The 27,735-nt window shown below is 47.2% G+C and overlaps 1 protein-coding gene and 1 long non-coding RNA gene across 2 annotated transcripts in view; one reads left to right on the forward strand and one right to left on the reverse strand.

Moving 5' to 3' along the window:
* The window catches only part of RABL6 (RAB, member RAS oncogene family like 6), a 53,504-nt gene that overhangs the window by 17,386 nt on the left and 8,383 nt on the right, over positions 1-27,735 (forward strand). The window contains exons 4-10 of the mRNA XM_068211669.1: positions 1,148-1,200; positions 2,268-2,359; positions 3,218-3,358; positions 4,381-4,486; positions 8,893-8,996; positions 18,478-18,830; positions 21,030-21,195. Coding sequence (XP_068067770.1) covers positions 1,148-1,200; positions 2,268-2,359; positions 3,218-3,358; positions 4,381-4,486; positions 8,893-8,996; positions 18,478-18,830; positions 21,030-21,195 — 1,015 coding nt within the window. The remainder of the gene's footprint in view (positions 1-1,147; positions 1,201-2,267; positions 2,360-3,217; positions 3,359-4,380; positions 4,487-8,892; positions 8,997-18,477; positions 18,831-21,029; positions 21,196-27,735) is intronic.
* Positions 9,937-10,576, reverse strand: LOC137486408 (uncharacterized). Its single transcript, XR_011005714.1, has 2 exons — positions 10,288-10,576; positions 9,937-10,188 (listed from the first exon to the last, which is right to left on the reverse strand). It is a non-coding gene; the product is annotated as an uncharacterized lncRNA (long non-coding RNA).

The following is a 27,735-nucleotide window of genomic DNA, read 5'->3' on the forward strand; positions in this document are numbered from 1 at the left end:
CAGGAAATTTCTGTGCCAAGTATAATTTACTGAACTCTTCATTATTTAGACTAGGAAAATACACAACAAAGTTATTTCAGAAGTACAGTTCTTAAATGCTGTCAGTAACATCTGGGAGGTACTCGGTATCTGTCAGACATAACTCCTGATCTTGCAGGGTTATTCTTTGTGCAATGCTTATCATTGATAAAATTCTGGAAACTCAGAACATTCAGTTTAAACAAGAGGCCAAATTTTTTCATGGTGTGTCCACACTAAAATTCTTTGGCAGGAGGTGACAGAAGATGTTGGGATTCCTGGCAATCCTTAGAGCCAAGTGTCTACACCAGAAAGTCATGTCAGCTGATGGCTACTGGATAATCATAGATACACCTCTGCTGAGACTCGGGTCTATAGGATTTGGAAACACAGTCAGTGTGTAATTGATTTGACACAAAGTTTCCAGGGAGGCTGAAGTTTAAAACACTCAGTTTCTGGAGTGCTGAGTTAAATGCCAGTGATACTTTAAAATGTCAGAAAAATGCTTCCCTAAGGTGTCAGGAAAGAGAGAAGCCTCAGGGGCTGCCCTTTAACTGCCTTAGGGGAAGCAGATGAGTTGGAGAGAAACCACTAGATTCTTGCAGGTGGGACCATGGTTGTGGGACTGCAGAGCAAGTCTCTAGAGTGGTTTTCTAGTGAATTCTACATACATTAGGCACGTTGCTTCTTGCAGTTTTCTGGGAGCCTAATCAGAGTTGTACCTGCTACCTGGCTTATTACTGTGTGCTTTGGGTGGTGCTTCTGGAGGATTTCTTTTCTGTGCCTTCACTAGTGATGGCCAGACCTGACCCTCTGGCTAGGGCCTTTGGAGCACATGTAGGCTGTCTCTCCATCTCCAGAACTCCTTTCCCACAGTTTATTTGATTTCTCTTGGATTTCTTCTTGGATAAGTTCTGTCTTAGGATTGCTTTACTGTTCATTTTTGAATAGACTAGCTGGGATTCTTCAGCAAGGCATGCCTATCCCACCCCTCCTTATCCCCCAGGTTTACAGTAGAAGTAGGATTTGCTTTAAGGTTATGTTCAAACTGCTGTGCACCTGTCCAGACTCATCGTCCAGTTCTTTGTCCAATGTAATGCTTTTTATGTTTTTTACGATTCTTTTTAAGGAAAATGCAAAAAACGAGGAGATGGTTTGAAACTGGAGAATGACCCTCAGGAGGTGAGTCACCTAGAATTCAGAGGTCTGAGGCCTCTTGTCCACCTTTGGTCCATGGGGAGCAAGTTCTTTATTTGTTCCTGCTCTAAGGCCTGCCTGACAGGTGGATGAGGGACAGTGGGTGATGCCAATGTTCTTCATTCGTTGCTCTGTGCATTTCAGCCCTGCTCCTGCCCTCACTGCAACTTCCCTGCTGTTTTCCATTGTGTCACTGGGAATGACTGTGCCCTAGATGTTTGCTCAGCAGCTTTGTACCTGTCTTCTGTGGGCTGAGGCAGAAATTCCTTTTGCAGGGCCTTCTTGTGGGGCTTGAAGAAGTGATGATGCCCTGCTCTGGCTGCTCCTCGGAGCTGGGCTGTTGCACTCTCACTGGTACCCATCTGCTCAGGCTCAGATGAGGAGAATTTTCCTCAAAATATTCTCCCATGGGAAAAGCCTTTATGAGAACAGTTACCACAGCTGTTTCTTCCTTTGCAAATGTGGGTGCATTTTCCACTCCTGGGAAAGGAGTGAGAATTGTTCCCAGGCACCAAATTCCAGTAGGAGTCATGGAGACTGAGCTGGGACCATGGAGACCAAGCTGGTACCTATGTGGACTTAGCAGCATGCAGAGTCCAAGTGATGAAAAACCAATTGGGTACTATTCCTGTCAGCCCTCCATGGGAGAAACTGCCTCCTGCTTTTGGACACCAGCAGCATTAAGAGTAGAACCAATATCTGAGTCTGGAAAAAGATGGAATGGGAGCTGCGTCTTCTGTCCTTCCGTTTGTGGTTTGTATGGAGTTCTCTTGCCAACACAGGATTTGGGAGCACAGGGGAAAGGACAGGGGCGGGTTTTAGCATGTGCTGTCAGAGACCATCAGGTGCTTCACGTCCTGTTCCTATGGGAAATGGAAGCTGGGAACCACCAAGGATCTTATTTCAGTGCTAGTGGTGTGAAATCCATGGGTACTCCTTACAGTGGTTGTCACTTCAGAAAGTTTACTCAGTCAGTACTGTATCCATTGTGTCCTGTATCAGCCTGAAGTTGAATCCAGTTATTTACTGCTTCTTTGCCTTTATTTCTTCAGGCAGAATCAGAAATGGCTCTGGATGCAGAGTTCCTGGATGTCTATAAGAACTGCAACGGTGTAGTTATGATGTTTGACATCACCAAGCAGTGGTAAGAGACCCTTACTGGCACCATGTGATTCTCCCTTGTTCAGGCAAAACAAATGACTTGCAGATTTCCAGATTCCTAGTTGCATTTGGAAGCTGATAACCAGCCTAATGAGTTGGAGCCAGCTTGTATCCTTTAAAATAAAAGCTTTATCTTATGACATGGCTTTTAATACACTCCTCTCCTGGGCTTGTTCCAAACAAGCATTGTCCCAGTGGGTTGTGTGCTGCAATTGCTGATATGCTGCTGGCTGAGGCTTGATAATTAGTGCTATCACAGGTGCAAAGTGCATTTTGCAAACCCCTGCTCCCCAGAACACAAGGAAAAGGAAGATGCTTGTGAGATATTCCCAAGAAGCTGGTATTAGTAAGGATTATTTAGAGGCCCCGGGCTGCATTAATCTACAGAAGTAATGAACTGTTGGTTTTGCACATCTGAGGAGAGTGAGAGAGATAAGGAATCCAGAGTGGAAAGAGGAGGGGGTTAGAGCTCCTGCTATTACTTAGGCTGGTGTTGTTCAGGTTTGGTGTGGGTCAGTGAGCCTGTGGAGAGCTGAAGGGAGGGAATCCTTTCCTTCTGCTGACCCCACAGTTTTCATGACTGAGGTTGCTGTAGGAGATGTGAGGGTTCTGGTGAAAGTGGATTATTGAGCTTTTGAAGTTGATTTTGAATAAAGAATCATGCAAACATATTGAGGGTTAATGTATTTCTCTGATGGGGTAAAGAAGCCACAGACTTGGAAGGATTTTGGAAAAAAAATTCCTGTTGTTTTTTTTTTTTTTTTTCTTTGTGATTTGTGCATGAAACTGCTAACAGAAGGATGTTCCCACTCATCTGCTCTCTCTCTCCCCTCTGATGAAGGACATTTAACTATATTCTGAGGGAGCTTCCTAAAGTGCCGACCCACGTTCCAGTGTGTGTGCTTGGGAATTACCGGGACATGGGGGAGCACCGGGTCATCCTGCCTGGCGACGTGCGGGACCTCATTGACAACCTGAACAGGTGAGCGGGCAGGGCAGCGGGCCTCAGCTGCTCCCTGCCATCACCTGTCAGTAACTGTGTCGCTGCCGTGTTTCACATCCATATCACACGTGCCCTCTGTCCTGCGCGCCTGCCTTGGGCTCCCAGAGCACCCCGTGTCTCTCAAGCAGCATCCGCTGACACCATGGCCCTTTGATCTGGCGCAGACTGTTTGCCATGCTCCTGGAAACAGGGAGTGCCTGGCAGCATATGCCTTTCAGAAGTGCTGTTCCCAACAAGTCATCTTCTTTCTGGACAGTCCTTCTCCTGTGAGAGAGTCCTCTCCCGACAGCACAGCTGTTCCTTGCTCCTAGTGACTGAGCTACACAGAGCCAGCCAGTGCAGCTGTGTCCTTGCTCTGCCTCTGAGCATCCCCCATGCAGCACTTGCGGGGCACGGCCAAGTCACATGTCCCTCACCAGCCAGACAAGCATTTCCCTTAAGCAGAGATCTAAGGTGCTCTGTTACGTGGTATAAAATAGCATTTGTTGGTCAAGATTCAGTATTTGGTACCTTTTTATGTAGTTTTATGTTTTAAAGGTATTTTTTCATTTTCCTCATCTCTTTATTTGTTTATGCCTGTGTCAGGCACAAAGAAATGGTGTCAGTTTTAAGACTTTATCCATGATGAAATAATTTATTTACAAAATAATTTCTGTATATTATTTTTGTCAGTCCGATTGTGGTTTTTAAAACAAAAGCCTTCACTGTGAAATGAACAACTTGTAAATCCCCAGTTTAGAAAACCAACATCCCGGTGTCCTGACAGAGTATTTCTTAGCCTGGCAGGCACATGACACTGTCACACACCTACAGCCACCTTCTGCCCCCCTTCAGTGTGAATTTTGGCTGTGAACAAAATAATGAGTCCAAGCAGAATGATGCCCTGGGCTACATTTGAGGGTGGGGGCTGGCTTGTGGGGTGGCTCATGGAGTGTAACTCAGTCCTGTTCAGGGTCTGCAAGTTGTGCTGGGTACAGTGTTCTCCTCTCTGCTTGGCACAGGCCTCCCGGCTCCTCCTATTTCCGCTATGCTGAGTCTTCCATGAAGAACAGCTTTGGCCTCAAGTACTTGCACAAGTTCTTCAACATTCCCTTCTTGCAGCTGCAGGTAAGGCAGGGATGTTAGTTATCCTGATGTGCTCAGTTTGTGGGACAGATTGGATTTGCTTCCTTTCTAAGGCAGGAATTTGGTATTTGGGGTTTCATTTGCTGTTAAAGGATCCTGAGTAGATTCTTCTTTTCATTAGAGTTGGTATAACAAAATTATGTGAGAACATTGGTGCCTGTGACTGATTTAAACATGTCTCTGGTTGCAAGAAGTCAGCTGTGCTGAGTTCCCAATGCTGACCTCTGGAGAAAGGCTCCATTTTCACTGGCATGAAAACGGCATCCAGTGGTGCAGTTACCAAGTCAAAAATGTAAAATACACATATCTGTTAAACTTTGAATTTCAATTCTGTTCAGTTAAAACTCGGCTGAGAAGAGATTAGGCCATTATCTGAGTAGTTAGGAACCTCTGCTGAAAATCTTTTCCCTAATGGTAAAGGGCGTTATATATGAGATCCATGTGCTTGCATCCTGTTCACATGGATCCAATCTCATATTTCCTTCGTATCTGGGGATTCTTGGGAGGGCTGAGGGAAGGGCAAAGGCTGCGAAGGGTGGGATCCTCATCTCTTGGCCTTTCGAAGATCACCTTTTGGGGTGATCCTACGGGGGTCCTTTGGAATGAGTAGCTTATGCTTTTTGAGGGCACACATGATGTTGTGTCACTGTTTTCTATTTGATGGGAAAAACCCAGGCAGTTGATCTTTATTATCTTTCACCAATAATTGAAGTGTATGTGTGTATTTTTATATAAATAATCCCCAGTGAAATGCCAGTTTAGAAGGAGCTGAGATATATTAGTGAATGTTGCAAAGTCCTCAGGCTGCAGAACAGAAAGAACCAGGGTAAGAGAATTGAATGTATAAAACCTCCATGAAACAAGTCAAACCATTTTTTGAGGGGGAGGTTGTAGGAATCTGAGCTGTAAATCCAACCTGCTGCTCAGTGGAGAAGACTGAAATCTGTCAGCATGTTGCTGGTGAAATATTTGGGTTTATGACACTGCACATTTGGAGGCTTTTGGTTGCCTCCACCCAGTTTTTGGGGCTTTACTTGATGTCAAACTTCACCTAAGATGGGCTGCATTGGTTTCTCCAGTGCCCCTTGCACTTGTGCCACAGGTTTATGGGCAGTGCCTCATGGTGCTCCGCAGTAGCTGCCTTGGGGCACTTCACTGCTCCCAGACACTCACTGGGAACCTTGTGCTGGAGTGCACAGGGACCGGGGCTGGCCCTGTTCAACATCCAGTGCAGCATGAACTGAAATTAGTAGGAAAGTCACATCTAGACTTAAATCCTGAAGGTTCTTCTTATCCCTTCCGAGATCCTTGCCAGTACCAGGCTCCAGAAAGGAGTTTTTCTCCTTGGAGCAGAGCAGGATTGAAGGAGAGGGATGCTGTCTGGTATAAAATGCACATAGGATTTAGTCAGCTTCAGATGTTTCTGTGCCTCTCAGCCTGCCCTCCACAGCTTTCCAGGGCAGAGTGGTCCAGCTGTATCCAAGGTCCCAGGCTGTCCCTCAGCAGGGTTGGGGTCAGTGTGTGGTTTTCAGTGGCACATTCCTGTGCTCAGTTTGCAGTCACACATCTTCCGTGGTGAAAGCAAGGGCTGAAATCCATGCCCCCAGTACAGAGCTCATTCTCTCTGTCAGACTGAGTTCTTCAATTATTTATCAGTTCCTTTCCTGGGGCAGGATTGGCAAATCTGAGGATGCAGTTTAGCTGTAGGTATATCTGGAAACCCACGAATGAGATCAGGTCACCCAGGCCTCCAGATGCTGTGCTGGAAGGAGACAGGATTCTGCAGACAGTTGAGATTGCCTTTTCCCAGGAAGCCCTTGCAAGTGCCTTTCAGCTAAAGCACTGGTCTCTAGCGCATGATTTATTCCCTTCTTTTGGGTCACTGCAAAAAATAAGCTGTTTCTTTAATATTTTAATAACCAGCGTGGTAAAATAGAATATATTTTTTGAAGTATTTGGAAGTTTGTTAGTAGTGATGAATTTGTACAAAGCTGATTGCAACTCTCTATTAAGTATATATTCCTGATTTTTGTAATCTCTGAAAATTGAAATAATTAAAACTGGTGTATGTCTCAGTGCCAAAGTGTAAGGCAAGGCACACCACTTGTTTAATAGACAAGTCTAATTAAAGTCATTATCAAAGAGACTAAGGTAAGCACTGGAGAGCAGTAGCCCTTCTGTCTCTGTTTGTTCAGCTAATTTGCTCAGCATGTATTTCACCTGTCTTAGGAAATTAGGGACAAAGAAGCAGCAGACTTGCCCTTTTTTGTCTCATTTTTGCTTTTACTGCATGAATAATATAAAATAATTTAATAATTATAATAAAATGATGAATATCTACTGCTTCTGAGATCTTCATTTTCTTGAATTCTGAAATCTAGAATTTGAATTCTAAAGTCCTCATTAGTACTTCTGATTAAGGTAGCAACTTTAAATATGAGTAGCATATTTTGCTGAATCTTTCTTGTCTGTAAACGACAATAAAGGAATTAGCATGAAGTAATAACTTTGTAATTCCATGCATACATGTTAATTAAAGTCAAGTTTCCATGTGCAGAGAGCACTTGAATATGATGAATAAAAATTACTCAGCAAAGAAAAGAGGGATTGCTCCAAGCTCTTAACACAATGGCAAAGGTAAACATGAAGACTCTATATGCCTTGGAAGCAGTAAATTAGCTTAAATGATCACAGAAGCCCTTGCATTTCAATAAGGGCTATGTCTTCCAGTAAATTAGGGTTATCAACTGTGATGAGTCACCTGGTTTTAGAGTACAAAATAAAAATTACTTAAACTTTTTTGCTGATTTCAGTCATAGTAGAATTTGATATAAGTCAGTTGCTCCATGGAGGGCTCAGGCTGTGCTGTGATCGTTCCCTGGAACACAGCACTTGGTGTGGTTTGTGTGAGCCAGATGAGTTAATTGCTCTTCAAACCTGTGCAGTGGCTTGATAGCTTCAAAGTTGTCACATCTATGAAACCATAATACCAGCAGCATGTGCATGTAGCGACTGAACACCATCACTTCATGCAAATGTTTGTCTTCTCAGATGGAGATTATTCTGGGAATTATGTAATAGATTTCCTTATGGGCTTTTAATCTGATGGGATCTTTCTGCAGTGAGTTCAAGTGTTGTCAGACAGGGAATTAAGAATTCACCATGGTTATTGATGCTAGCCTTCAAAAATATTTGTCAGAGCAAAGCTGAAATGTACTTGGAGGTTAAGTCAGTTATCAAAGCAAAAACCTTGGCAGTTTGGAGGAAGCCTGGGGTTTCTCTTGCATGTCCTCCTTGCCTAGGCAGGGATACAGCCTGTGGCACCACAGACCTGCTGTAATGGGAACTCTGCAGGGCTGGCAGTCACCAGCCCAGCTCAGCACAAGCTGGCCCTGCTCCTATGCCACCCAGTGCATAGGCAGTGGGAGAGGAAGGATTGATGCCCTCAGGCACCAAACATGTGGCTTTTGACTCCAAAATTCAGGAGGTGAGCTAATGGGCAGGGCCAGTGCCCAGCTGTGTGCCAGCCAGCTGTGCCTGAGCAGAGGGGATGGGGCTGTGGGGCAGGATTTGCACCACTGACAGCTCTAGTCTTGTCCAGGGGATCTGGAATGATGTTTCTGCAGGAGTGGATGCTGTGTCAGCCCTGCAGGGCTGCAGCCACTGAGGGAGCTGGCTGTGCCTGTGGATATTGATCTCTCCTTGCTGCCATCTGGATGTCGAGAGAGCCCTTCCCCTCAGCTGAGGTTTTTGTTTGAGTTCTAAGGGAAATGTGGGAAAGGAAGGACTGAGTGAGGCAGTCCTGGATTACATTAGTGCAGTCAACTCACTTTATTGCCCATTGGAAATGGGCTAGGGTGTCTGTCCCCCATCTGTGGAACAGCAGCTGGAGGCAGAGGGGCAAGGACTTCTGAAATGTCATTGAAGTGATAGGTTGTGCTCCCTCATCTCCCCTAACAACAGCAACAAAAAAAAAAATATTGGGAGAGTCTGCATTCAGCTGGGTTCTGCTCCCAGAGGGGCTGATCTAGCAGAGGGAAAGTCAAAGGGGCCTGAGTGAATGAGTTGCACAACTGATCTCTGCAGGGGCTGAATCCGTTCTCCAAATGTAACTGGTGCTGTGGTGTCTGAAATAACACATTATTGATTTATGGCTGAGAACAGCTCACAGAACAAGGTGCTTCTTACACACAGACTTTATGGATTATCTACTTTTTATTCACTTTCCCTTTGTGCTCTGTATTTAAATAGACACCATGATCAGGGCCAGGACATCATGATTCTTTTGCATATGGTTCTGTGGTAAAGTGGTGACACAGGATCTCAGTGCACAGAGATCTGTTACAATGCCCCTTCTGCTCAGACCCAGCTTGTTTTCCTTTCCTCAGAGGGAGACGTTGCTACGGCAGCTGGAGACAAATCAGCTGGATATTGATGCAACTCTGGAGGAGCTGTCAGTGCAGCAAGAGACTGAAGACCAAAACTACGAACTGTATGTCACTGAGCTGTCTTTTCTAACTGCTTTGGGTGTCACATGAATTTTGGGCAGCCCCAGCTGTGGCATGTGGCCAGGTTGAAGGGTCTAGCGAGTAACATTTAGGGATCCTTTGGATAAAATGTTGCTTTTGAATGGCATCACCTGAAGAAAAGCCTGCACCTGGGGATCAGTGTGAAACAGTCTGGTTCCTACAGGCATGTGACTGGGGAGGGCAGGGTGGGTGGGGCTCAGCAGCACACCTGGAGCCAGCACATGCTGAAGTAGATAAAGTGCTGGAAGGGGATATTTTCCATCTCTCAGCTGCTCAGCACACAGGTTGGTTCCTCTCCTGGCTGTTGCACTCCTGTGTATTTTGTGTCTTATGACAGTAGAAAGTGGTAGCAACAGCACTGCTGTCTTTTGTTCCCTTTGAGCACTTCTGAACTCCTTGGTGTATTTCTGGATTGAAATAGTGACTGGTTCCCCTGCCCTGTGTCTGTTCTGCACCCTGGCTGTGTGCTTGGCTGCTTGTAATGGTGCTTGCCAGCTTTAGCCCCATAAAGCCAATACACCTGTAGCACAGTGAACAGGAATCCATGTTCTGTGAATTCCTGTCACAAGGCCTTTATTGCAGTGGTGTGCCAGCCAGAAAAGTCAGCCTCAGAATGTATTGGAAAAAGATTATTTACTGACAGCTTTTGTTTGGAAGTTGGAATCAATGATTATGAAATATTCATGCACAGGCTTTTGGACAAGCATTTTTCAGACCAAGTTTCAAGTTCTATAACCTTCTTCAGCATGTTTTCCTTGGAGGGCATTGAAATACCCCAATTCACACAAGGCAGTGCTGTTTCCAAAGCATTCACCTCATTCTCCTCCTGAGGGACTAGTTAGTCACCTCATGCCTTCAGCACTTCTCTTGATGTCCCTACTCAAAGGACTGGGCTGCATGGGCTGTGCTGTCAGATGGTTTTCCATACTTAGGTTTGTACTGCTTTGGTAATGGGGGGATACTTAATAGAATCAGGAGTTGGCAGAGCTGTTTCAAATTCACAGCACAAGACCTTGCTGTTTCATCATCTCTTGCCCTTCCAGCAGCTTTAGCGTGTGCTGGGTCTCCATATGTGTCACTTTAGCTCACAAATCCAGCAGAAAAATAGGTTGGATGGGGCTTGGAGCAGCCTGGTCCAGTGAAAGGTGTCCCTGCCTGTGGCAGGGGCATGGAATGAGATGAGCTTTAAGGTCTCATCCAACCCAAACTCGTCTGAGACTCTGTGACTGTAAAATCTGTCTTTGCTATATCGACCTCAGGGTTAGTCTGTGTTGGGCTGGCTCTGAGAAGAGATTTAGATCTTAAAGGCAGCAACAGCAGTGTGGTAGTGGTGGAGGGATGGTCAGACCTCCTAGTTCCAGCAACAGGTATTAAACTGGATCATCCCACCCAGTGTGACCATACTGCCCTGCTGGGAGGCTGTCGGCACTGTTAGGCTGCAGATTAGCTTAACATGGCCTGAGAAATATCAGAGCCTGACAAAGGAGGAGTTGCTGAAATATTAAAAGCAAGAGTTTTCTCTAGGATTCTGGTTTAGCAAATAAAGTGACATCTTTATGCAGCTAGCCAGCTCCTGCATGTTCATATCTGTACTGAAGCCAAAGTTCTTCACTTTCAGAAAGTAACACTTCTTTAGAGAAAGGGCTTTAAAATACCCTGGATGCTTTCTGGCTAGAGGCACAGATCCCAAAAGAAAAGCACCAGGGAGTGTCATGTGTCAGTGCTTTGATCATACTAAGAGTGCTATTTTAGGGTTTTTAAAATTTTTCTCTGCACCCCAGGTAGAAACAGAGAGTCTGATTGTTTAAATGGCACCTCTGTGGGACAGATGAGGTGCAGAGGGGTTACTTCAGCCCCAGAGTTGAAAGGTATGCACTTCTTACACTCAGTTTTTATCCCTGCGGGAGGTCTCCAGGCTCAAGTTTTATAGCCAAAGATCTAATTTAAAGAAATGCTCACATTCATATGTCAGAGAACCCAGGTTTGGGTAAAGCCTCAAGCTTAGTAAACAGTTTGAGATGGGAAACAGAGTACATGTGTACACAACAGTGTGTGATAGGAATCAGAGCCTGCAGCAGTGAGGGAGGTCTGCAGTGCTCATTATTAGGGCTTGGGATGGTCCTTGCATCCATGCTTGTCAGATGCCCATCATTTTGGGATTACCAGGTGTCTTGGTTTGAAAAGACAGGTGTCTGCTAAGGAAGGCAGGAGCCTCCCTTGAAACAGAAAATGCAAACTCCCTCCCTCTGAATTATTATAATTTTGAAATTATAATAATTTCAAAAAGAGGCTCTCAGGCAAAGATATGGGAGTAGGAGTAACTGTTCTTTATTAGGAAAAAAAAATAGAAAAAAAAAAAGCAGTAATACAAAACAACACTGCCAGAATCAGAACATGCCCTGGCAGCCTGTGTGTCAGGGAGGTGGCAGCAGTCCCATCCCATGGTGGCTCAGCCCTCCTGCAGTGCCAGCTGTGCTTCTGCTGGAGCAGGGATCCTGCACAAGGGTGGAGTTTTCCTCTGAAGCTCCAGGGCTGGTGTGGATGGGCCTGGGCTTCCTCTGGGAATGCAGTGGGGAAGAAAGCTGCTCCTCTGGGAATGCAGTGGGGAAGAAAGCTGCTCCTCTGGGAATGCAGTGGGCAAAGGCTTCTCTGGTGTTCCAAATGTCAGATTATAGCCAGGTAGGAATGCTTGGCTCCTCCCCCTGGGTGGAGCCTCTCCCCATGGGATGATGGAATTTTATCAGTCATGCAGTGAGGCTCAATGGCTCATTAACAGGAGATATTTCCAGAGGGAGGATTGGTTGTGGAAGAGATAAAAGAAAACTGCCCCCCCTAGTTTTAACAGGTGACCCAATTAACCAATAACTGCCCCACCCTAAGAGATGGCAATAGAATACACACCCCTAGCCACATCTTGCATTTTCCAACCTAAGACACCAGGTTTAATATGCTGCATCAGTGAACGTCCAATTGAGCACCTGGTACATTGTCTGCTGCCACTCACCCTGTTGTGTAGTGTATGTGTTGGTGCAGTGTGACTTGGTGACCCTTGACAGATCACAGAATCCTTAGGAGTCCTTAGGATTGGAAAAACCCTCTAAGAGCATCAAGTCCAGCTGTTAACTGAGCACTGCCAAAGCCATCACGCAACCATGTCCCCAAGGGCCACATCCCCGTTTTTCAAACACTCCAGGGATGATAGCTCCACCACTATCAGGGCAGTCTGTTCCAAAGTCTGGCTGCCCTATTTGTGAAGAAAGTTTCCCTAATATCCAACCTGAGCCTCCTCTGGTGCAACTTGAGGCCTCTTTTGTTTTTCCCTTTTTATTGCTTGGTGGAGGAGCCTGACCCTCACCTGTCACACCTCCTGTCACAAGACCCCACCTGTCATACCTCCTGTCATGAGGCCTTTGTGTTAGTTGCTTCAGTTCAGACAGCACTGGGAGTTCTGCTGTGGGTCACCCAAACTGCAGAGCAAGGGGAGATGACCGCAGATATTTGGGGCCGCAGGCCATGGTGTGTCTGCTGCAGCACTTCTTTGGAGGCCATTCCTGCTGTCCCCCCATAAAATCAGGGCACAGAGCACAGCGCGGTGACAGCGCTAGGACATCTCGGTTATTCCCTTCACCCCTGTGCATGTCTGGTAGCTGCTCTGTCACAATGACCAGTGCTAAATTTGGCTCTGTGAGAACTGAAAGAGAACAAGAACTCTTCCTCCTACTGCAGCAGGGGGGACCTGAGGACAAAACGTCACTGATCCAAAATGTGGATCCCAGAGACAACACAAGGTGGCACACGATGCTGCCTCTTCCACCTTACGTAAGCCAGCCTGAGCAGCCACTGCCTGGATGTGCCTGTGGGAGACACAATCTGCTTCCAGTTCTTTCCCTGTGTTTAGGCTCCTCACTGCCTGACACACCTCTGGCTCTGGTACTGTCCCTGTGCTTTCAGACTTTACATTTTCAATGCTGCTAAAAAAACGTTTCAGCCCTTTCTGAGTTATTGAATTCTTATTAAACAAACAGTAATGACTTTTATGATGTTCTGAATTTGTACCTAATTTGCTCTATTTCTCCATTATTAATTGGACCCAGCTTACCTTCTGTTTTCAAGGAAAACCTGTATATGTTCAATGTGCCCATTCCCCCACAGAAGGGTGCCAGGGCTGGGCAGCCCTTTTGGTGAAGAAATTTTCCCCACTACTCAACCTAAACTTCCTCTGGCACAACTTGAGGCTGTCTCCTCTCACCATGTGGATGCCAGACCAGTGACTGCAGACAGGCATTTGGGCTCTCTTGCTGAGGACTCTGCTTTTGGGGAGGCACATTCCCCAGAGAGACAGTTTTAGTCACTGCAGAATCATTGGCTGGGGGGTTGGGGTTTTATTTGCTTGGTTGTTTTTTTTCCATGTTGAGCATAGCTCATAATTTCAGGAAGACCGTGATGCTGAGTAACACCTGCACAGTGGCAGGAGGAGCTACACCAGCTACAGGCTGAATTACCAGATGGGAAAATAAGCCCACTCCTGCTTTCTCTTCCCCTTGCCTCACTTTAATCTTCTCCACTTGCTGTGAATCCTTGTGGTCATCAGACAGGTCAGGAGCCAGCTTGTACTGGAATGGAACTCTATCTAGGTCATGTTTTTTGGGGATGCTACATTGAGAATTAAGTGCATCTAAGCCTGTCATCAATCAGTCTTGCTTGATAAGTGGGGACACGGAGCATGTCCTGTATTTTATGGAGCAGGGAGTTATTCTGCTGCATCCATTTTGTCAGGTGGAAAACAGGATGACAGCAGGAATTAAACCTGCTTGGCCGTTGATTCTACATTCAGGGACCTGGGCATGGGGAATTGAGGCAGTACCTTTAATGAGCCCAAAACAAACATGTGGAAATCTAACCCTTGCTAACCCCAGTTAAAATGATGTCATCCAGCTGATTAATCTCCATTTTCACAATTAATAAAATAACCCAGAGCCTTTCTTGCCACATGAAATACACTTGAACAATTTATCACAGCATGTTAGAACCAGGAGCCAAAAAGCTAATTTAGTCTGCTCCCGTCTTCAATATTAAATGAACACAAGCACAGACAATTTTAGGAATTGTCAGGCTAACGAGTCCTTTTGTGTTTTTTGTGTTTGCCCTGTGAGCAGAGCAGCAGTAACCTCAGGCCCTGGTGAATTTTTGTTCCCACAGAGCGTGCTCATCTTCAAAATTGCATAAAACTCTCCTCTTGCAAGCAGGTCCAACCACCAGTGAATTATTCAGGAGTTTGAGGATGTTTTGGACTTGTTACTTGGTCTATAATGGAAGGATTGAAAGGTAAATAAGGAGCCCCTGTGAGTGAGGACAGATGACCCACCTGGACGTGCATGGTATATTTGCAGTCTCTGTATCCCAACGGAATAAAGGTGCTCAGGTGTGAGTTCACCTTGTAGGACCTGGTCTGCTACGTCCAGAGGGGGCACAAAGCTGCTTATTCCGCAGTAAGGTTTTGAATGAGTCCTTTTCCAAAGGACTGATAGATAGAACGAGGAATGGACAGATTGTGTAGAATCTGAGAAAAAACAGACACATGGCAGGTTTGGCCTGTTGTCTTCCCAAAACAGCCACACTTGTGCCTCTGAGGAGTGTGTGTAAAGCCAGAGAAAGCATTCATGCATTATGTAGTATTTTCAAAGTGTGGAGGATGCTTAGACACCTCCATCCTGGAAATTACTGCGAGCTTGTTGGCAGCATTTAATGTGTGCTGGTTTTCCACCCACCTCCCTCACAGAAGATCTGGCTATAAAAACTCAGCAGAGCTGGTTTATGCAGCCTGTGTAGATAGAACCAGTGTCAGACCACCCTGATTTCCCCAGTGTCACAGCACAAGGCTTGGCCCACGTGTCTAGTTGGAGCTGGTCAAGGTGACATGAAGCACACATGTCACAGCTGTCCTCAGTGCTGTGCAGGGGCAAGAGTCTGTGTTGTGCTGTCCCCAAATAACCATTTCTATCTTCCTACTAAAGAACTTACTGTCTCCTGTTTTTATGCCCTTCACACACCACAGGTAACAAAGGTACAGGAGCACAGGTGCAGACAAAGCCTGCTGGTTGCACTGGAGGGAAGTATGACACTCTTTATACTTCAGTTAAGTAGCGGGGTTTTTTTCCTCCAGCTCTGAAATTCATGTGTTTCTGGAGGAGAAACAGGTGGTAGTCACAGCCTTCCCTCCCTCTGGAGCTGGCTACTTTCCCAGAACAAAGCAGGTTGTTTCCCAAATGGGCAGCTTTGGTAGAACCATGTACAGTAAATCTTAAAATACTCTGGTATTGTTAAGATTTTCCTGTGCTTTGTTGAGTCCAGCTTTAACTGTTCTTTGAGCTTCATATTCTGTATACTGATGTGACTCTACATTCTTTGTGTCTCCTTGTTCCCAAATCTTCAGTGTACAATCATCTTATCCTACCTGAGTCAGCTGGTTGCCTCGATGGTGGGACTCAGCAACTTGAGGCTCAGAGGTTGTTCATTCTGGTTTCACACCGTGTTGGTGATTTAGGTGTTCCCACAGACAGTCAGGAGAGCAAGTACTGCTGGCAGCAGTGCCTTGGCTGCTGGATGCAGCAGTGCCCAGGCTCGCAGGCTTCCATCCAGGATTGCTGTTGCTATAAACAGGAACAGGGGTGCTTGTAGATCATCTGGGATTAATCTCTCCTCACAGTTGGGAGGCAGGAGTCTTTAACGCTGAGTGGGTCTTGGGAGGAGGAGGAGTGAGTTCCACAAAGCAGAGCTGTTCAGCTCTCCTGTCTTCAGCTCACCAGAAGGTCTGGATCAAAGCTGGGAGAGGAGGAATGGCAGAATTCAGCGCTCAGCACATGTGATGTGGAGCCGAGAAGTTGCACATTGTATGCAGGCAAAGCTCACAAACAGCTTTGCAGGCCATGGCAATTCACATGGTTTGGGGATAAAGAGCCTTAGCTTTGTTGGACAAGGGCTGAATTGCAGGGCCTCGTGGTTTCTTTCCCACCCCACAGACGCCGTATGTGCCCTGCTTGGAGGATGTGGAGCCATGCCCCCCCTCCTAAGGAAGGGAGGGCAGTGACAAAGAGGTATTGAGCACAGCTATCATGTTCTTTCAGCATGTGTGATGTATTGTGCACCTTCCAAACCAACCTGATGCAGTCTCCACAGAGCTCAGTGCAGGAGTTAAAATCCTTTATGTTTTTAATCTGGTGCATGACAAATCCATGCATCATTTTCAGTGGAATGTGTTGTCGCGCAGCTCGCCCCAGGAGAGGGAGGATAGGGACTGGATGCTGCATCACATACTCTGAGCTCAGCTCTGCTGGGAGCTTATGCTGGTGTAGCCAGTGTTCTGGGTGGAATAGGCACATAGTCTTGGCCCAGGTCCTGGTGGAAGCATCAGTGAGAACACCACAGCATGGCACTGAGGTAGGTGCCTTGACAGTCTGCAGCTTCCTCATAAGGGACAGCAGAGGTGCAGCACTAATCTCTGCTCTCTGTGATCAGGGAGAGGACCCAGGGAATGGCTGGAGCTGCATCAGGGCAGGTATAGGTTGGATATCAATGGACAGCATGTGACAGCCGGGCTCTGGCATGATTGGGATTGCAGTCCTTAGTCCAGACTTCCAAAATGAGTGAGGCGAGTCTTTCCCAGTCATTCTCACGTGGAGAACTGGGAGCAAGAACACTTTTCCTCACCCTTGAGTAGATGACTATATAGTTTGTACTGTTGAATTTCTTCCTGTTTCTGTTACTTGGGATCATCTATTGCTATTTATATCTTGTCCCTGTCTATGTTGCCTAACTAATTCTGCTTTTTAGTGCTGCCCTTGATCTCCACTTTAGCCAGTTACTTACTTGGGAAGGACTGCTGGTTTTCCAATTCAAGTAACAGCTTCCTGGGGCTATTGTTCCCTAGGGTTCCAGACACTGCTGGTCACAAAGTATATTATTTTGTTCCTTAAAAGTATATCAGGTTACAGCCTTAAAATAGGAAATCATATCTCAAGGCCTAGAGTCTCTTAACCCCCACTGTTTGCGTTCTGTTCAGCAGTCAGTCCAGGGAAGGTTCTGGCTGGCTCAGGTCCCTGAAGGACAAGGTCATGCTTTGTGTGGGAGAGGAGGCTCTCCCTTCACACTCTCATTGCCTGGAGCACAACCAAAGTCTGTCTTGCAGAACCAGCTGAACCCAGAGCCTCTATGCACAAATTCATTAAGCTTAATGAAATGAGAGGCAAGATTGGGATGTGCTGGATATTACACAGGATGCTTCACTTTGGGTGTCCTCTCTGTATCTCTCAGCTGTGCAGCATGTGACAGATCTGTTTTTCAGACCATTTCATGGCAAAATATTATCTCTGTCCACATTTCTCTGCACAGTGTGTGAAACAGGCTGCTGACCCTGCGGGCTGCAGAGGGAGGCTTGGGTTTCTTTTGGAAAAGGAAAGAGCTTTTCACTCTCTATAGTGGTACAGGCTTTAATGTTCTTCCAGTCGGGAGCCCAGCCAGGACCACAACCTTTTCCAGAGCTCCTGCTACTTGGCTCCAGGGCCTCTCACACAGAGGGGGAGTACGTGCAGGGGAGAGCCTGCATGTGGATCTGCACCCTGCGAGAAGGGTAATGGCAGTCAGTCTTCTCTGAGCCCTCAGGACAGCTCTTTTCTGTGGATATTCAAGGATTCTCCTCTCAAATCCATTCTTGGCTGATAAAAAGGTTATTAGAGCAGTTTTCTTGAGTACTATGATTTATTCTGCAGAATGTAAAAATGTACCATTCCTACAGCACTTACTCCTTTAGAGACATGTCCAACAACTGACTTCAGGTTGCATTTCAAGCCCTGGCATGCTGTTATAGACTGTCTATTCAGGGAGTTTCCAATAGTGTTGCAAATATAGTTTTCATCCTGTAGTGCAGAGCAGGTTGGGATTCTCCACACCTCAATGCAGATGGGGTGAGTTCAACTCATGTGGGTAAACCAGATATATTGTGACCCAGGAAGTCACAGTGTCACTGGAAGCAGATCCATACCCTCCCAAACCCAGCTGGAAGCAGACCCATACTCTCCCAGCTCAGCACACAGCCAGATGAAGAGGGCTTATATAAAGGAAGGAGAGGGACTCTTTATATGGGTAGGTAGTGACAGGACAAGGGGCAATGGTTTAAACTGGCAGAGGGCAGGGTTGGATGGGAAGAAATTCTTCCCTGTGCGGGTGGGGAGATCCTGGCAGAGGGTGCCCAGAGAAGCTGTGGCTGCCCCTAGATCCCTGGAAGTGTCCAAGGCCAGGATGGACTTGGAGAAGCGTGGCCTAGTGGAAGGTGTCCCTGCCCATGGCAGGGGTTGGAATGAGACGAGCTTTAAGATCCCTCCCAGCCCAAGCCAGTCTGGGATTCTGAGATTCACCATTCCTTATATTTGTAATTTATCTTCCCCACAGGTTCCTGGAAATGATGGAAGCCCGAAGCCAAGGACACACATCACCACTAGCAACGAACGGGCAGAGCCCCTCCTCTGGCTCCCAGTCACCCATCATACCTCCGAGCTCCGCATCGACAGGCAGCTCCAGCCCCAGCACCCCACAGCCGCCGCTGCCACTCACCACAAGCGCCACCATGTCTCCTGACCCCACCTCATCCTTCTCACCCGTGCCTGTCCCCGAGGCCCCGCAGCCCCCCGCAGCCACCGCAGCTCCCGTGGCCCCCCCGGCCACAGCCCCCCCGCCCAAGCGTGGCATCATCGCGCGGCTCTTCGGGACATCCCTAGCGACTGAGCCCGCTCCTCCCCAGCCAGGTGGGTGCTGGTGCCGTGTCCTGGCAGGATGTGACCCTTCCAGTTGTCATTTCATTTTTTCCCTGCGAGAGGCTGAGCAGACAGGTGTGGAAGGCCACAGACGCCATGCTTGTGCAGCAGCTGTCCAGGAAGACTTGGGCTGTCATTCTCTATTTTCTCCTAATTAGCGTTTTGGTTTGTCTCGGTGCTGGATGGGGACTGTGCCCAGCCAGCTGGGTGGTGGCTGTTAGCATGCTTAAAAGGAAGGTCCTGAAGACACAGGAGACACTAATAAAATAAGTAAAATGTCAAGTTCTTACCAGGAGCAAAAATACCTCTTGAATAGCAAAAAAATTACCAGAGAAGCTATTTGAAGTGCCATCCTTGCACACATGTGGCAGTCCACAGGGGCTCCTGTGCATAACGGAGAGAAGCAGAGCACTGGGTTTAAAGGGTATTCAGCCAGAAATGGTCACGTAGGTCCAGGCTGCAGAGCAGATCCCCCTCTGGGGAAATCTGCTCCTTCAGAGCAGGTCTGGGAGCAAGGAGCCCTCGGCTGCTACCTCAGCACTGGTACTTGCTGGAGCAGCGCAGCCTTGGTCCAGACCCTGCCAAACAGAGTGCCAGGCAGAGGCATCAAGGGTTTGTTGCATGTAATTTTACTGATCTGGACCATAATTTGCCTGTCACATTCACTTTGTTTGCAGAACTAACTGGAGCTGCAGAGCTGGCACTGCCTAAAAATCATGACATGGTTTGAGTCACCCTTTGGAAATAATTCTCACACTGGCTCACAGTGCTCCTGAGACACCCACAGAGAGAAAGTAGGAGGTGCTGGGGACATGGGTTGCAATTTCAGATTTTGAAATGGTCTAGTTTTAGAACAACACACAGTGTTCTGCATCCAGTGCCTCTTCCCAGATATGACATAATGCACCCATTTTGGTTTGTTTATGACTCTTCCTACCCAGAGAAAACAAAACAAAAACCAAAGAGGGGAGCAGATGTTAGAAATTCCTTGTTGATAAAAAAAACCTTTATCATTTTGATCTGTAGAAAAAAAGACAAGTAGTCTACTACCAGTGTTACAGTGATTGGGTTTGGGGTTTTTCTTTTTCTTCTCTTTCTTTAACTCTTTCTTACCTTGACAGATGTTTTGGGCTTGTGACTTTCAGCCCTGATATCTCAGAATGTTTAGAGGCAGTTGTAAAAGGCAGCCAGGAAGAGCTGGTGTGTCAGTGTTACAAGGTTTCAGTGGTCTGCCAAGGGCCTGCACCTCCACTGGAATGTACCCAAGCACCTGTTCACTAGAAAGCAGCTAAAAATCATTGTTACCAAGTAATACTTGGTTTTTCTGGGAGCTACTATTTAGGACTTCTCTTGTAGTCTTGGAGTAGTAATTCTTTTGGCTGTGGTTTAGCTTACACCAGTGCTACTCTGTGGCATTAGTGGTACTGTTGGTATGCAGAAGTGGTCTGAAAGTTGTGCTAAGGAGAGCAAAATCTAGAAAAAAAAAGGCACAAGTCTTATTTTATCCAAAAGAAAAGTCTAGATGTGAAGTGCAGCATAAGCAGAGGAAAAACATTGAGTATTGCAAATTCTGGAAAGGTTAATCACTTCAGGCTTCTTAGTTATGCTAATTTCATGAGTTTTCATCCTGATACCTTGAAGATGGGTAAAAATGTTTCTACAGATAAATTGTATTAAAGTCACTCTCTATTTGAGGTAGCTCTTGAGCTTTTGTTTCTGCAAAACATCTAAATGCACAATGTGAACAATTCTGCCTTGGACAGTTACAACTGAAAAAAGCAAGAGGATAGGAGAGGGTGAGCTGAACAGTCTGGAAAAGGTAAGAGAATAGTGAAGGGACATCCCCCAGGAGCAGTGCACATAGCACGGGTGTAATAAAACCTGTGGTACAGTCAGTCATAGCATTCCCTGGAGAGCAGAGCCAGCCCTTGCCAGGGAGGTTTTCAGTCCATCCAAAAGCCTGGGTCAGCCTGGTGCATTCTAAACCACAGCAGCCATGATCTGTGAATGCCTTCATGTCAGACTCTGGGCTGTTTTATATCTTGTTCATAACCTTCCTCTTCCCTCACTGTGGAGCCAGGGTCCTGCCTCATGGCTGCTGCCACCCTGGGCAGCACAGATCTGGAAAAAGCCGATTTCTGTCTTGCTTGTGGTGACACCAATGTTTTACAAATCCTGTTGCTAATGCAGATCCTGCTGCTGCCACTCCTCCCCCCAACCCTGCAGCCCCCACCAAGGTACAGAGCGTGGAGGACTTTGTTCCTGAGGACAGCTTGGACCACAGCTTTCTGGAAGACCCAGCGCCGCAGAAGGACAAAGGGAAACCACAGGCCAAGCACCGTGTGGATAGTGACAGGTAAGGAAAGGAGGGTGGCAGCAGGGAAGGCAGGTCCCCAGCAGGGACACACCTGGATGTGCAGCCCGGCTAATGTGGTGCAACCATTCAGTGATTCCAGAGCGGTTAGCTGCCTCAGAGGCTTTCTGGCTCTGCTATGGTCAGTCATAGCATCCACTGTTTCCCATTTAGTGACACACACTGCTCCCTGGGAAGGAGGAATGTCACGAAAAGCAGATTATCACCTTCCTGGTGTTGCTGTCTTGCTTTGTGCTCAGATTAAACCGCTGGGCCCTTTCCATCCCTTTCCTGGGTCAGGAAGGGATTTTTCTTCTGGCCGAACACACCGAATCATTTGAGATATTTTCCTTCTGATACATAGTTCACTTTGCAGGGATACTATGTTTTGCTTAATGAATATTTTCCTTCTGCAGAGGCACAAAGTGTGGCCAAGCTCCTCTGTGACTTGGTAATGTCATTCCTGAGGCACTATAAAGGGATTTGGTGGAGGACACTGGGGAGCGCTCTATAGCTCTGTGGGATTCTGTGAGGAAGAAAGGATGGAGAAAGTCATGCTTCTTTGGGAGTGTCACTGCATGGTTGCCTGCAGAATCAAAAAAAACTCTTATGGAGTTTCTACTTCTTTTTCTCTGTGTCTAGTGTTTCTTCCCAGTATTTTCTCACTAAATTGGAGAGACACAGAATTGATAGATGATAGGGAATGGGTTGGATATTCACATCCAGAGAGTAGTGATCTATGGCTCAATGTTCAGTTGAAGATGGGTGGTGTCCCTCAGGATCTGTACTGGGACATGAACTTCATCCATGAAACAGGGGGATTGAGGACACCCTCATCAGGTTTATCAATAACACCAAGCTGAGTAGGGTGAGTGATGCTCCTGAATAACGTGATGTCATCCAGAGCCTGGAAAACATGAGAAGTGGCCCATGGGAACCTCATGAGGTTTGCCAAGGCCAAGCTCAAGTTGCTGTACCTGGGTTGGGGCAACCTCTAGGATCAGTCCAGGCTGGAGGGTGAAGGGATTGAGTGCAGTCCTGGGGAGAAGGACCTGGGGGTGCTGGTGGGTGAGAGCTGGACCTGCCTCAGCCCTGAAACTCCCCGTACCCTGGGCGGATCCCCATCGCGGGCAGCAGGGGAGAGGGAGTTCTGCCCTGCTCAGGTGAGAAGCCACCTGCAAAGCTGCCTCTAGCCCTGAGGGCTAGCATCAGGACAATGTAGAGCTGCTGTAGAGAGTCCAGAGGAAGCCACAGACATGCTCCAAGGCCTGGAGCCCCTCTGCTCTGGAGCCAGGCTGGGGGAGCTGGGGGTGTTCACGTGGAGAAGACAAGGCTCTGGGGAGATGTTATTGCAGCCTTTCAGTATTTAAAGGAAGATTAGCGTGAAGGTTTTAGTAGGGCCTATTGCAATAGGACAAGAAATGGTGGTTTTAAACTAAAAGAGGGAAGATTCAGACTAGGTATAAGGAAGAAGGATTATACAACAAGAGTTGTGAGGCCCTGGCACAGGTTGCCCAGGGAGGTGGTGGATGCCTCATCCCTGGAAACATTCCCAGTCCAGCTGGATGGGGCTCTGAGCAACCTGATGCAGTTGAAAATGTCCCTGCTCAGTGCAGAGGGTTGGAACAAGCTGAGTTGTAAGGCCCCTTCCAACCCAAATCCAATCACCAGTCTGTGATTCTATAATTATCTCCTTAAAATGGCAGAGCTGTGCTTATGCCATAAGCTGTATTATCTCTTTTTCCCCCCTTTTTTTCTTTTCCTAGCTTTGATGGTTTTTAACCAAAAAAAAGAAGAGGGGATTGTGTATACTGAGCTGCTCAGACAAGAGGATGTGCAATGAGCCATCTGAAAGCAGACTGTCTCTTAAGAGGTGACCTAAGCATACTCTCAGGCTCTGTATCCCTTTGCTCAGAATATTCCTTGCCTGCTGCCTCTTGTCATCAACATTGGACTAACCAGGAGAGTAATTAAGCATGGACACTGCTCATCTGTGAATGTGGTGGATTCTGTCTCTTTTGACATCCTTGTCATGACCCAGTGTTCTCTACTTCAACCACAGCAACTTTAAATCAGTGCTGTTTGTGAGGCTCAATGCCTGTGTGATGCAGGTCAGCCTGAATCATCATCCCTTGTGATGGCAGAACACGTGGATGTTTTATTAAAACTAAAAAAAAAAAGGCAAGAAAAAAGTGGTGGTTGCTGGCAGCATGCTGGCCTACAAATAATCTTGCTCATGGCTGTGGCAGAGCTGAGATATTTTTCTGGGTTTAACAAGGAATTGTCAGAAGAGCCAAGCCTGACCTTCTGAGGGACTGGGTCCTGAGGTGCCCTCAGAGCTCTGGAGCTGCAGTTCTCCTGTGGGTGGGAGGCTGATCCTTCACAAAGGCTTCTGTGCTCCAGAGTGTCAGTCAGTGGAAGCAAATAAGTGTTAAACTGTATAAAAAGTCAAACTGGACAGGGGTGCAAGAACCCTGCTCCTTTGTTTATAGTTTATCCTTTGCTCACAGTGATACCCAGTGCAGTCACAATAGCTCTGTTTCCCTGGGAGGAGACCTTGCAGCACATCCCTGCAAATTCACATGCTCATTACTCCTCTGCAACCTGGCATCCATGGCTTGCTCTGGTTTCTTCTATATGTCACACAGTTTTCTCAGTGGTCTGGCAATTTTCCATTCTGTTTCTTGCCAAAAAGGACCTACTAGAATAAGCCAGATGTGCAGGAATTCAGAGATGCAGCTGTGGTTCTGACCATCACCTGCAATATTTGTTTTCTTTCAGGATGTCAGTTACAGCCCCATTGTAGCTAGGAACAACATTCCAGTTCTGTAAGCACTGTACTTGATAATCAGCTTCTGCTGCAGTGAGGAGGTGGTTGCAATTCCCATAAAATCTGCTGCAGAAATTTATCTCTGACCTAAAGAACACGGTAGATCTGTGAAATCACTCAAACCTCGGGGAGATTTTATTGGTTTTAAAAAATTGAATCCTGGAAGCTGCTTTTCCCCTGTATCTGAGTGAAGAACAAGGCCTGAGAATGTCCCAGCAAGATGCATTCAGGTTCGTGCTCATTTTGAAGCAGATACCTGAGTGTTGAGCTTACACAGCTCAGCAACATGCCTGGGTGTGCTGGAGCCAAGGGTAAGCTCCAGGACTGAAGTGTCATTGAAGATGTGGCAGAAGAATGGGCCATGTTTTGAGAATTTGTGAAATTACATCTCCTACCCAAGAGGAATCGCCTTGGTGACTGTGAGCAGGAGTCCTGCAGGGAGCTCTGAGAACACCTTGGTGTACTGAGGTGCATTCACAGGGTGGAAGGCAGCTTGGGGGCCATCCAGTTCAACCTCCCCCTCATCCTGGGCCGCTCAGAACTGGTTTCCCAGAACTGTTTCCAGATGGATTTTGAATATCTCCAGAGAATCCACAACTTCTCTGGCAACCCATGCCAGTGCTCAGGCATGCTCTCAGTGGAAAAAGTGTTTGCTGATGTTTGTGGGGAACCTCCTGAGTTACAGTTAGTGTCCCATGCCTTCTTTGTACCTCCTTCAGCTGTTTAAATACCTTTATAAGGTCCCCCTTCTCCAGGCTAAGCAGTTCTGGCTTTCATGTGGGAGAGCCCTTCCTCATGTGAGCAATGCTCCAGTCAGTTAATCATCCTCATGGCCCTTCACTGGATTCACTCTCTCTTTGCTGTGCACTGGACTCCAGCTGTGGCCTCACCAGTGCAGAGCAGAAGGGCAGCATCACCTCCCTGACCTGTTGGCAGTGCTTTGCCTCATGAAGACCAGGACACCATTGGCCCTCTTGGCAGCAGGGGCACCTCGTTCAGCTTGGCATGCCCCAGGCCTGCAGTGGCGTCCTGGGTTTTGTTCGATGGCATGTTGTGGTTCTCTGACTTGCAGTAGAGAACTCCCAGAATCAGTTTCTTTACCAGTTAATTAGGAAGGTATTTCAGTCTCCCAATTTGCAGTTTCAGAACTTAATTTGCTGCCCTGAGCCAGCGTGGATGTGAGTGCACCAGAGGACCTAATCTGGCTCCAAAGCATCTCGCCCTTGGCTCCTGCTGGGTCACGTGGCCTGGGTCCCGGGGGGGGGCTGAAGATGTCTGAAAGCCATTTTATGCTTTACTTGACAGTGTTCCTGATCTTTCTTTTCTCCATCCTTAGACATTTATCTTAAACATGGATTAGATTATTAGATGTCTGTGTCCTTACATCTGAAGGGCTTTGAAGTGGTTCTTTGCTTTTATGGATCTGTTATGGATTCCGTGGTGCCCAGCTGTGCTAGCCCAAGGGGAGGGAAGGTTCACAGTAAAAGACCAACATCTCCTAGAACAGCCACACAGGCTCATCCTGCAGCGTGGGATTCCCTCAGCTTACCTGCTTTATTAGAAATTGGTTTTTTTCTCTTTCTTTAGCCCCACAGAAGGATGTGGCAGGAGCCCTTGAGCTCCTGGGGCTGTGAGAACACGGCCCAGCCAGGTTTGAGGCTGTGAGCTCAGGTTGCAGCAGGGTTTGTTTCCTCCCCAGCAGCCAATCTGTAACACACTGGAGGCTCACAGAGGACACCTGAGCAGGCTCTCTGGTCACTAGCTCAGAGCGGACCTCAGTGAGCAGCATCATTTTGCGGGGGTACCTGCACCTGCAGACACTTTAGCTCAGTGCTCATGCCAGCTTGGCAGTGCTTCAAGGGCTGCAGGGAGCGGTGCAATGTGCTTGGGTTTGCATGCTTTGCCTTCCTTCCAGCTGGAAGCTCAGGACCACAAGCTGATCCTAGTTTTGCCTTGTCAGAGCTTGTTTATACTGAAGCAGTGATCTTCCTGATGTATATTCACTCCACTGCTCTGCTCTTAGGCTGTCACTCAGCGATCTGTGTTGGCTGTGGAAGGATGTGACCCACTTTGGTGAGGTGAAATACATGTGGGGGTGTGCACCCATTTGGTCTGGAAAAGCTGAAAATGCTGCAAGTCTGTGTGGAGTGTGGAAGAACAGTGGCAGCAATCTCTTAAGAGCCCCTGTGCCTAATAGAGCAGTGATGTGTTGAAGAAAGGTAGTGTGTCTAGTTCAGAATAATATCCTGCCATTTTTAGGATGCAATTCCATTTTCTTTTAAGTGCATTTCAAGAGAAAACCCTGCCAGTGCTTTGAAAACCTCAGGAATCACTCACTTGTCATTCCTCCAGCCTTGGGGGCTGCTTGGGCACCAGTTTTCCTCTCCTTTGTGTGCCTGGGCTGTGTGCCTCCATCCTGGCATGGTGTCAGAGCAGCAGTGTTAGTGATGAAGGGGCTCTTCAGCAGCCTAGCCCTGCTCAGAATGGCACTGAGAGCAGATCCTGAGAGCAGAGGGATCCACAGCAAGAGCAGAGGGAGGGCCTGATCCAGGTCTTAGCGCTCCAGCCCAGACAAGCACTGGTTGTGATCACTGGTATCCCATTGTCACAAACAACTTCATTGTCTGTTGGCAGATGTATTAACTCTTTAAAACTATCTTGTCAAGCAGTACCCAGCCATATCAAAGAGCCAGAGTAAGCAGTTGCCATCATCCCAACTGTGTTTATGATATTTCTCATCTCACCAGCACACCATACTCCACTGTCTTCCAGTGCTTGTCCTGTGCTGGGAGCACCACTTACTTCCAGTTAAAAGATTTAAGGGTTTTGTTTATGTCTGTGCAATTTAATCTGTTCCAAGCTATAATAAGTTTTTTGTCTCTGTATAAAAAGAAGGTTGTGCTTGTACCATCCAGGTGGCATCATTAAAAGGGCAGAGACTTGCGTGTGGGGCTTTCAGGAAGGAACTGGGTATCTCTTGTGGATGAAACAAATAGAACAAGGAAAGGTGATGGCAGAGGCTCATCAGCTGAGCCTGGGGAAAATATCTGTATTCCTGACATGAGCAGATTTTTCAGAAAGTATTAAAATTGAGTCCTAGGGACATTCGGACAAGAATCCTCAATTTCAGCTGCAAAGCTCTCTCAAGCTGCCTTTGAACACAGAACTGTGCTACATCCATGGAGGCTGACAGACTCCCAGCTCTGGCAGTATGTTGTTAGGTTAATTTAATTTGGGCAATGTTAAAGCTTGGCTATAGTGTCTGTGTATCTGCCTGCTTCAGGGAGCACTGCAGAAATAGAGATGGTTCCAGGAAGCTAATAGCTGCCAGTGAGCTCCCGTAGCAGTGACAGTGTATGATCAGGTTTAATTACAGGATGTGGCAATGAAGACCGACAGGTCCCATGGTTTGACTGACTGACCCTTGCATGGCAGATGGAGCTCCATGTTCTGATGAAGCTGTGGCAACAGGCTTCTCTGTACCTCTGAGGCTCATCTTCTCCAGCCACACAGTTCCAGCTTGAGGGGCAGCAACTGCTCTGTGACACATCCTGCTGTGGCCCTCTTGATGTGGGGCTCGTGCCACTGCTGCAGCCTGCAGAGGGCAGGTCCAGCCTGAGCTGGGCAGTGGCAAGGGAAGGCTGGCAGCACACAGAATCACACAATCACCAGCTGGTTTGTGTTGGAAGGGACCTTAAAGCCCATCCCATTCC

The sequence above is a fragment of the Anomalospiza imberbis genome, chromosome 21 (assembly GCF_031753505.1).
Source record: "Anomalospiza imberbis isolate Cuckoo-Finch-1a 21T00152 chromosome 21, ASM3175350v1, whole genome shotgun sequence".
NCBI classification, from domain to species: Eukaryota; Metazoa; Chordata; class Aves; order Passeriformes; family Viduidae; genus Anomalospiza; species Anomalospiza imberbis.